Source organism: Sturnira hondurensis, unplaced genomic scaffold (genome assembly GCF_014824575.4).
Source record: "Sturnira hondurensis isolate 20B ecotype Veracruz unplaced genomic scaffold, ASM1482457v3 Scaffold0021795, whole genome shotgun sequence".
NCBI classification, from domain to species: domain Eukaryota; kingdom Metazoa; phylum Chordata; class Mammalia; order Chiroptera; family Phyllostomidae; genus Sturnira; species Sturnira hondurensis.
The window spans coordinates 2,163,981-2,175,042 of NW_028094426.1; the positions used below are offsets into that span (position 1 = coordinate 2,163,981).

The window sequence follows — 11,062 nt, forward strand, 5'->3', positions numbered from 1 at the left end:
ATTTGATAAAATGTCATAATATCAGGGACTAATAAGGAACACATCAGCCGGCAAGCTGGCCAAGTGCGTATGGAGTTTAATCAGATGTTGGCAGGTAAAGCTCTGTCGTGATACCCACCTGCTGGATCGTTCACTGAGCTACCCTGAGCAGTTTTGAGGTTTGGTGACTGTTCTTTAAGTAGTTTGCCATCAATGGGGTGGGGGTGGGGGGGCACTTTTCTTTTTATTCCAAAGGAGGGATTTAGATAGTCTTTCCAAAGATTTACCCATTTCTTTGTGCGAGACAAGCCTATATGTGCTATACATATATGCACATACACATGCATATATGTGAAGGAAAAAGGCAGTGAAGTTCAAATAGCAACAGGTACAGTTACTATAATAGATCTTAATTCCATTTGTTATGTGTTACTTTTGACTCTAGTGTTAAAAGTTTTCTGGGAATGTTTTTTCTCTAGAAATAGTATTTTCTGTATAGGCTTTGTATGTCTTTGAGTGTGTGATTTTCCTTAAGCTCTACGTGCAAATTTATTATTTTTTTAAAAATAAATTTGTTATTCTTAATTCTCCTTTTAAGAAATGACATACAGTGAAGTTGAATGTGGTGATTATATTTGGAAGAAGTTTCAGGAGAGTCCTGTCAAAACATCAGACAGAACTTACAGAAAGCTGTTTTGATTTACATTTGAGAAAGAAATTTATCACTTATTTGTGAACCCAGGAAATGCGTTTTAATTTCAAAGGACACAGCTGGATCCTTTCTCTGGCCTCCACGCCCTACATTTGTCAGACGAGAGTGTTTTCCAGCCCTTCCTTCCTCATGAACTTGAGATCTGCATCTGAACTCCTGTGAGGACAGCCTATGGGTTGCCATCACTGAGTAACACTTGTCATATACATGTGACAGGTTCACCAAGCATGAGGCTAGAAACCCAGATGACAGTATTATGGGTGTTCCTTGAATTTCTGAGATAATGCCTAGCCTGCTGGCAAGGGCACCAGGTTAGTATGAGGGTGAGAAGGCCACCTTGCCCCCACTTCATTGAGCAGTTAATGGCATGAGGTACGTGAAGCACACACCCTTAGCCAAACTGATTACCATGACCTCAGAAAAGAACACTTGTTTCAGATCATCTTCCTAGGCATGAAGTTCCAGGGAGCCAGGAGTGGTGTCTTTCCCTCCGGGACCTTCCATTAAGCAGGTAGTATCAGCATTGCTCACGTTCCTTTCGAGAACCATTTCTGCAGACCCCTTCAAGGCAGAAGTGCAAAGAGGGGAATGCAGGGGCCGTACCGAGGCTTTGGGGAATGGGTATGCCTGTCAGCCCAGGAGGCTGTGCATAGGATTTTAGAATGGAAAAAGCAGTATAAACATTTTCTTAGAAGAAAATGCTAACCAGAAAAACCTCAGCAAATGGCCCTGTAACAACACATCCTAAGTGTAGTCAGAGAGTCTGGAAGGACAGGTGAAGGTAGATATGAAATGGTTTATGGATACTCCCTTCCAATACAGTGCATGACATGTTCAATGTGTTACCCCTCATTAACAATCTATTGAAGCACTCTGCAAAATTGCAGTGAACGTAAAGTGTTGATGGGTTTCTATCAGTGCCTGCCCCTGCATCTCTGATATACCTAGAAGGTGTGTTTCTGGTTTTCTTTTTTTATTCTATTTTATTTATTTACTTTTTTAAAGAGAGAGAGACATCAATTTGTTCTTTCACTTATTTAGGCATTCATTGGTTGAGTCCTGTATATGCCCTGACTGGGGATTGAACCTGCAACCGTGGTGTATCAGGGCAATGCTCTAACCAACTGAGATGCCTAGCCAGGGCTGTTTTTTATTTTCAACAAATAAGTCCTTCAGTACATCCCAGAAAAAGTAATCAAGTCATATATATATATATTTTTTTTTAAACTGTAGTTTCTGTTTTCTTTGGCAAGTTCAGAAACTAAGCTGTGGCATCTTCATGACCCACGACGTAGTCGGGTGCAGGGAGAAACAAACAGGATTTCCACTGACACAAGGTAGAGGCTGAAGTCTGGCCCGGCCACTTGTTACACCTGGGTGACCTTGGGCAAGTCACCAGTCCTCTTCCTGCCTCAGTGTTGCCACCTGTAAAATGGGGGTGTTTGCAGTCTCTACCCAGTGGAATTGTTGGGGGCGTGGGCGGTAGCATGACAGAAGTGCCTGACACTTGCTAGGCAGCCAGCAAATCACATATGTTACTACAATACAGAACTGCAGTGCTCGCTTTCTCTTTCGCTTACAAACAGGCAACGTTTGATGTGCATCTAGTCGAGCTAAGGAGACATAAGACAGGTCCTCCAGTGTTTGGCTCACTGCAATCAGTCTCGTTACTTTTTCATCTCATTCTGAGGCGAGAGAAATTACTACAGTGTTTACATGCTCTTAAGCCTGTGGTCCATTAATCACCAACGGGGACGGATTAGACGTGCGAGAGCTAGTCCACTATGTCATTTGGAAGGACTTGTCCAGAAGTGGAAATGCAGTGCAGGGACATCTGCTGCTGGGTTGTAAGACCTCAAGGAAGCCTACACTTTCTAGGTTTCAGGCTGGGCATTTCTAATATGATGGGCTTGGGTTCTGTGGTTTCAAGGTTGCCTCTGGCCTAAATGCTCTGTTTCTGTTAGCTCCCTCGGCAAGCTGGAGATCTGTCTCAGCAATGTGATTTTTCAATTTGCCTTGAATTCACAGCTCACAGAACGACAAGCAGGAAGAGACATAGAGACACCTAGGGTAACACGCTGGTTTTACAGATAAGGGAGTGGGGACCCGGAGAGCAAGGCTGTTCCTCCCTCTTGTATCATATAACTGCTTTTTGGCTGAGCTAAGGCCAGAACCCAGGTGTCCTGACTCCTATCTTGTGCTCTTTGCATTACTCCACATTGCCTCTCCCCTGTAAATGGGTATTCACCTTTAAGAACTGCATATGAAAACAAAGCACAGCTAAGCTTTGACTGACACTGACAACCTAGCATTGTATTGAATAAGCACAAAACTAAATAAGCAAGTTGACCTGACTGCTGGAAGGACTATTTGGAAGATTTGTATACTTCTATTTATCTATCTTCTAGTCATCCAAGAAAATATACTATTATTAGAATTTAGGGATAGCGAGACAGTTATGGTTAGCATGCTCTGTGTGTCCCTCTTCAGAGACATGACTAGTTCCTCTCTGGGCTTTGCATTTTAAAAACCTTGAGAAACTCTGAATTTCCACCCACCAAGTCACTAGGCTCTCAATTGCAACTTCAGAGTCACATAGTTAATCTGCCACTTCCCTCACTTTATACTACCCCGTGGTCAAATATTTTCATTCCTGGTGAAATAAGGAAATGATTTCACATTGACTAACCAGAGTCAACACGGGAATCTGCTAATCACGACCACGAGATGCACCCAGCACCCATGAGTAACCGGGACCCGACCAGACCTGACTGCTTTGGTAGATGGCGGACACACTGCCAGTCAGCATGGTGAGGAAGTGGCGTCCCGCTCACTGGCCCCTGTCTTGCATGTCTGTCCTAAGGTTCTGGTTTAGGCTCAAGTCCTGGTCTCAACTTCCTCACCGTGCCCAGGCTGAGCCTTCCACAGAAGCCGCTCGTGGTGCCACTAGGCAGAGAGAGGAACCTTCGGGTATTTAACTGGGAGCCACTATCAATGAAAAAAGTATATGCGGCAGTTATTCTAAGGACACTATGGTATTTCAGTTATTCTGGGGGAAAGGATATCCTTTCCACACAAATTTGAAGAAACACCAGTTACGGAAATTAGTTTTAAAAGATTGGTTTTATTCACAAAAAGAGGACAAAAACAATTTAGGTTGGTTATTTTTTTTCCATTTTAGTGAGTGATGTAACACATTCAAGTTAAGTTCCTCAAAAATTAAGAAAAGGAACTACAAAGCATTTAATATGGAAAAAATCATAGTTACACTTTTTCTTAGTTTCAGATTGTGGTCAATTGACACACAGAGGAAGGGAGCAGTGAAAACTTAAAGCGCACAAATGGGCGAGAAAAGTCCTATAGTGAGAAACATGCAAACAACAAAAACAGAAGGGTCCAAGCAGTGAAGGAAAGATGAGAGAAACCAGAGGATTCAGAGAGGATGATTTTTAGGGACCGAGAGAAAGGATGAGGAGCACCTGCCGTGTGGTTTTCCTTCCCAGCCTCCTAAGCACAGCTTGCCGTTGTTTTTACATCCTTTGATTGAAGTCTTTCTCTCTACAAAGACTGTCAATTCTGTGAGCACAAGGGTTGCGCTGGGTTTTGCTCACCATTGTTTTCCTAGTGCTTAGCACAGACATAGTAAACACAGTAAGAATTAGTACATGAAGGGATGAACAAAGGAACCAGGGAAGCAAGAATGTGTAGGGAAAAAGAGTCCCGTGGTCCTAGGGCTGGGGTGATGGTCCTCTGAGAGCTGCTGCTGTTCCTCAGAAGTGGACGAGGCCGATCCCAGTCCCTAAGAAAACTGCAGTCACGTTTCTTTGAGGACACAGTCTCGCCTATGTTCTCTTTGGCAAAGTTGTGATCTGCTAAGCATCTGGACGGTGTTTTGCCCGTTCCTTTTGGAAACTCTCTAAAAGTTGATGTTTTCACCATCCACACTTTGGGTATCACTTTGTCACCTGGTACCTTCTCCCCCCAGGCTCGGCTGTCTGAGGCTCTCAAACTTTCCCTTCCATCAGCCCCCTGGAGCCCACCCTGTTGCAGACCAACTCTCCTCTGCCCGCACTCTGCCCTCTTGACTCTTTAAATCAGCGGGCAGCAACTGCCTGTGTTCCTGACCCCCTGGTACTAAGGGCCCTAGAAGAGGGTCAGCAGACTTGGCCCCACATCGCCAAGACATCACTGCATCTTCACCCTCACATGGACATGCATTTGTCAAACCTTCCACGTCACCATCCTCTAATATCTCCTGTACATTCCTCACAGATTCCGGCCCATGGCCACCCACAGCTTCCTAATCCACCCCAAGCACTGACTTCCTTCAGGATGATTTCAAGGACTTTGTGCATCGTTTATCCAAAAGATTAGCTCTGCTAATACATTGATTTTAAAAAATCATAGTAAAGTAAACATAACATAAAAGTAATCATTGTAGGTATACCAGCTTGTGCCATTGAGTACAATTACGCTGTTTTCCAACCATCACCACCATCCATCTCCAGAGAATTTTCATCTCCCCCAACTACCACTCTGTCCCTTTTAAATACAAACTCCCCAAATTCACTGACATTTTTTCAGATTTAAGGCACTCTCATTCTAGAATTTACTTTTTCTAAAGTTGGTCTACTTTCAGAATTTTAGTCTTGCCAAGCAATCTCAGTGCTCACAGATCTGGGTTGGGAACCCAGCTGAAACATTTGCTAGCCTCGGTTTCTTCATTTGTACACTTCAGATAATATATAATACTGTACATAATATAATTCACATGCCAAAGGGATAAAAATACTGAAGTCCATTGGATTGTTGAAAGGAGTCAGTGCTCATAGAACCTTCAGCACAGTCTCTTCTCCATCCTTCCTTCCAGTCCCCCCATTCACTGCTTGCTGACATTCCTTTGCCGACATCCACATACCTTCGTCTTTCTGACACCCATTCCAGGGGACACACCATCCTCTATCAGTCTGGCTCTCTGCCTCAACTGCACATCCACCTGCGCTGCTGGTGAACGATCGTAGCTGCTGGGGTCACTACAAGGCACCGTCTTCCACAACACTGGGCCGTCCGCCCTGCCCTGCAGGCATTTCCCGGGCCCCCTCTTTGGCTTTAATGCGCAACCCCAGTGCATTTCGATGCACACAGTGCGCTGTCCACTTTCCTCAGAGGGCTTTCCTAAGCCACACGCTCCTTGAGAGCAGACAACTTGCCTCATTTGATTTTCGTCTCTAAATACCTGGCAGTAGAGGTAAAAGGATTGAATGAGTGAATCTGGCTGTCACTTGGCATTTCTGAATAAGTTACCATTCTCCTTTGAAATGCTAATTAACTACAGCTGCTTAAATGCAGTTTAAAACTCTTTAGTATGTTTTATGCTTAATCCTTTATCATCCCTTTTCATTGTCATTGGGCATAGGAAATTATAAACAACTTGTTATTCTCAGACTAGGACAACTACCAAGACAAAAAAAGAACCGACCCAAGGCTGGATGAGATTTAGACAGGAGTTCAGAGAGACGTAGGTGACGCCTGTCCGCAGTACCGTAGGGGAGGAAAATACTCTGTTGACTCTTCTTCTCGGGACCTGCCAGGCAGAAGTCTTTGTAGCCACCTCAGTGGACTTTTCTGGAGTAGAAAGAATCATAGACAGGAAGGTCATAGCTGGGGATGTTGGGAGAAGATGACTTAGAGAAATAGATGGGTAGATAGGAATACAGACAGACAAACCTAATGGGTGGTGGAAACACTCACCTGACTCAAATCCTAGCCCTCCCATTTCATAGTTTGTGACATGGGTAATTAAACTATCGGAGTCGCTTGTTTTCCCCATCTGTAAAATAGAGACAACATAATATACTTTACCAGCTTTTTGAGGATTCGAAATGGAATATAAGTAATGCACAGTGATTCTATGATGTTAGGCAATCAGGCAGAATTTCCAAGGGAGCTGGGTATCAAGTCAGCCCTTCGTCTCTACCACAATGGAGGGGAAGTGCGCATGCACACATGGGTGCTGGTGCACAGATACACACACACCCCTGTACCCAGCCCACCTAGAAAAACAGAAGTAGTACCAGCTCTTGCCCTCTGGGGAAGTCTACCCTTTCTGTAATAACATGTGTCCAAAGGGGGCAGACAGAGTAACCTACGGCCATGCCCTTCCACTTCCTCTTCCCTGAGCTGAGCTCTGAGCTGTCTGGCGGAAGTGGGAGATAAACTAGCATGGGTGGCTGGAACTGAAACATTTCTTTGACCACCCTCCCATTCCTCCTCCCCTTTCTCTTTTGTGCGGAGAGGAAGGAGAAGCTGCTCAGGCCTACACTGTACCATGCACACTTGGATCTGCTCTTCCTGGCTCCAGACTCCACCTCATCACTCAAGATTCACTGGGTGCCTGAAAGGTTCAGGACCCCACTCTAAATGTGTATCCGGGACCTCCCTGGGAACCCATAAGAAGTTTGTTGCAATATTTAAGATCTTCCCCCGGCTCATGAAGATCAGTGACTAACCCCCACTTCATTCCCACCCTTATCCTCTCCCATTCCTGGTTAGAAAAAGTACTCTTTTCTTCAAGTGCTAAGAAACTTTGATTTGTATGTTAATAATAATGAAACCTACAAACAGTCTTTATCTGTAAAGACTTCAGGCTTCCTTCCATACTTACTCCCTTCTTTCTGAACATTGACTTCTTTTAGGAGAAGAATTTGGACTGGTTTCCTCGGATGCGAGCCATGTCCCTTGTTAGCAACGAAGGTGACAGTGAGCAAAATGAGATTCGGAACCTGCAGGAGAAGTTGGAGTCGACCATGAGTCTGGTCAAACAGCTGTCAGGTCAGCTGGCAGAACTGAAGGAGCAGGTCAGTGCGCTCAGGGAGATGGGGCAGGCGGCGGGGGGGGGGGGAGGGAAATCGTCCACCACGTTGAGTGAGGGGAGACCCAGAGCCTCCTGGGAGCCAGCTGCAGAATTGAAAAATCCCATTGGAGAAACTCTGTGTTGTGCTGTAAGAACCACATCTGCTGAGCGCAGACGATCCCCTGTCTGGGCGCAGAAGGGAGGCAACCGATCAGTATTTCTCACTCTCCCTTCTTCTATCTCTAAAAGCAATGAAGACATGTCCTCAGGTGAGGATTAAAAAACAAGAAGAAGGACCATCTCTCTGCAGGCTCTACTTACCCACCTCCCCATCTCGTGCAAACCTTCTTCCACTCAAGGGAGGAAAAAGGCGTGCATGCTGAAACACAAAGACCTCCTAACCATTTTTTGATCGAAAAATCCTATTTTCTACCATCAGAGTAATTACTAAACTCATCGGAAAGGCAGATCATCATTAGTATCTGTCATTTCAATCCTGTAATCAACCCCTTCATCAAGTAAAATTGCTGGCATCTGTAAAAATAATATCAAAAGTAACTGGTAGCTGTTACAATGATGATGGTGAGGATGATGAGTGTCTGACAGGCAAGGGCTGCTTTGAAAGAACCGTGGTTCCTGTTTCTTAACCACAGAGAGGGGTTTGCTTCGTTTTCTCTGTTTATGGAAATCCACTTAAAAATATTTTCCTTCTTCTGAACAAATGTATTCTATATGATGCCAAATAGGCTGTAGGTGCTTGGGGAAAGTAAACCCCAGATGGTGTGGCTCCCCAGCACTGGGAAAGAGTGAGGAAATAAGCTCGACACACACACACACTCTCTCTCTCTCTCTGTCTCTCTTTTTCCCCAGATGACAGAACAAAGGAAGAATAAGCAGAGACTGGGCTTTCTCGGATCAAACCCGCCCCACGTGAACCATCACATGCCACCACACTGATACCATGGGGGAAAGCCGTGACTAGCCTTTCATCAGCGTCCTGCCTGATCACTGAATAAAGAACTGAGATGGAAGAGAGGGAACAGTGCCTATTGTTGCGAAGTTAAAAACAACCAAGCGCCAAGATGTTGACTGGTTTAGCTCTGAGAACAATTTATAACTGTGTTTTTATGGTTGAGGAGACCAAACTTAAAATGCAGCCTCTAGAGAGCACACGTCACGCATTCTTCACAGAGCGCGAAGTAACTTGCTCGCATGGATGGAGAGGGTAGGGAGAGGCAGGGCTGGAGGGATGCCGCACAGAGAGAACTACCTTTTGCTGAGTCGGTAAGAGTCAGTTTTGCCTTCAATGCTGACTGCACCCTTTGTCATGGTCGGCTGGACTTGCTTTCTTTTAATTATTGCATATAGGTCAGTGACACATGCAGTCACACTCGGGTGGCTAAGTTTAACTGTAGAAAATAACTGAAAAGATTAAAAATGAGAGTTGCAAAGAAAAATGTTACTGCTCCCAAATTGTAGCTGTCCCAGAGCGATTTCTTAATGTGCACCACAACGGATTTACGGCCTTGGCAGCCAGTGCTTTGGAGCTTCGGCCCCTCCAGCTGACGTCACAACCGGACTGTGTCACTTTCTCCCAGGTTCAGACGGGGCTCTGTCCGTGCAGAGCTCAAGAGGAGATTTTCATATAACTTGTTAGAGGCATGTTGTAAATCCTGTGTAGGCTAAGATTTTCAAAGATTTGGGGAAGAAACAGCTTGACAGTAAGCCCCAGGAAAGACATTTTTGAAAACATGTTGTCCTATTAAAATATATTAAGATTAATAAATGAAAATGCTTAAAGATGACGGGAAATTCTGAGAAACTTATGATGGTGGCATTTTATAAATGTGGAGTAAAAGCTATTTGATTTATGTTTGCTGTGCTTAAGGAACTGAGTGGTTTTATTCCTACAGTTGGGGGAAAAAAATCCAAGAAACTTATATCGAATGCTCAAAAAAATGCAGCGTATCAATTGCCTACTTTAAACTGTATCAGTGAGAGCTTTTTGGAATGTAGAAAGATAATAATCTCTTCCCCAAATTGTTTTTCTGTTAAATTATGCAACTAGAATTTGTGGAGGGAGAAATAACCTGCCATACTCGTGTTATTCTTAGAACTAATGCTTCGAGAGTGTTGAAGCAGTGCGGGGATAAGGAAAGTGTGTGGAGAACCACCGTGTGGTCGGGGAGCGAGACACATGACAGCACAATCAGGAGATGCTTTGTGATGACCTTCGGGCCCCACCCCCACAAGACCCGAACACTGCCTCCAGAGTCTGTAAGCTCGGACATTGTCACCACCAAAGTTGAAGGTCCGGACAAGATTTGCTAGGATGATTTTTAAGTATTTTTAATTGGTTTAATATAGTTTAAGCTATCGGGTCACAAAAATCTCCGTTCATTGGTCCAGGTAGATGTGAAAATGTGTACTTGGGGTAAAACTGTTGAATTTCGAGCTGGATCCCCTGGCACCCCTGCATTCCCAGTCCCTCCCCAAGGTAAGTGTCTGCACACTGACGTAATGGCATTTTTCCTGGCCGGTTGCTGAGGGGCCATGGCAAAGAGATGAAGAAGCAGATATATATCTGCACACAGCGCAGAACTTTGAACTCAGCAGGCAGCCTGTAAATGTATGAGAATTCTACTGTGCACAATCACCTCGAATTCTTTATTATAACTTTAAACTATATCACATACTTGGTCTTTTTAAAAGTGGCTCGAAAACCCAAGTAGAACAAAGCATCCATTATTTTGATCCAGGGCCATCGTTGTTATAACAGCATTAGATGCAAAGCACAGTTCAAACACTTTTAATCAGGCAGAGAGTTTTGTGAGCAGAGGAAAGAAAAGGGGTATAGTGAGCATATTCCAGTATGGGAACATACTGTTTCAATACAAAATCAAATATTTTTTGATGTCTGGACATCGAGAGAATAACTTACCTTTTATGGATGAGAGCAACCTGTCCTTAAGATGCTGAACTGACTGGTGTTTTCTGCCACTGTGGTAGGTGTTTTTAGGGACTAGGCCTTCGGGTTGGCAGCCACTTCCCACGTCACCACACGCCGCCTCCTACGGGAAGCAGCCTGAAGAGAGTGCAGCCCGCGAGAGTCTTACCTGCTTAGAATTGAAATATTTCTCACTTGTCTTTCTCTTTTCTGTCTGAAAACTTAGAGATTACAAGACAAAATGAACAACAACAAAAAAAGCAAACAAGGCATTTTGCAGGCTATTAATTCATGATGAAGATAATAATGCAGAAATTTGATAGCTGATTTATATTTGCTATGTATATGTTTGTAATGCAACCAGAATATTTGACCTAGACAAGTATTAATTAACATTCTCATATTTATATAGTGACATTAAATACAGACATGCTTGATTTTGATGTTAAGGGAAATGTTTTACTATTTAGTTGCTTAAATCCACATGCGGTAAAAGTTAACAGTTAATGCTGAGTATAATTTTTAATTTTAAAAGGATTATATTTTCCCACATGGTCCATTCTAAGGCCCA

The 11,062-nt window shown here is 43.9% G+C and overlaps 1 protein-coding gene across 3 annotated transcripts in view; it reads left to right on the forward strand.

The window, feature by feature from the left end:
• Nucleotides 1–9,431, forward strand: part of ITPR2 (inositol 1,4,5-trisphosphate receptor type 2) — a 456,496-nt gene extending 447,065 nt beyond the window's left edge. For all 3 annotated transcript variants that reach the window (XM_037033923.1, XM_037033924.1, XM_037033925.1), the window contains 2 exons: nucleotides 7,387–7,548; nucleotides 8,415–9,431. In XM_037033923.1, the coding sequence (XP_036889818.1) occupies nucleotides 7,387–7,548; nucleotides 8,415–8,501 (249 nt within the window). In that variant the 3' untranslated portion in view covers nucleotides 8,502–9,431. The remainder of the gene's footprint in view (nucleotides 1–7,386; nucleotides 7,549–8,414) is intronic.
• Nucleotides 9,432–11,062: the final 1,631 nt, after the last annotated feature.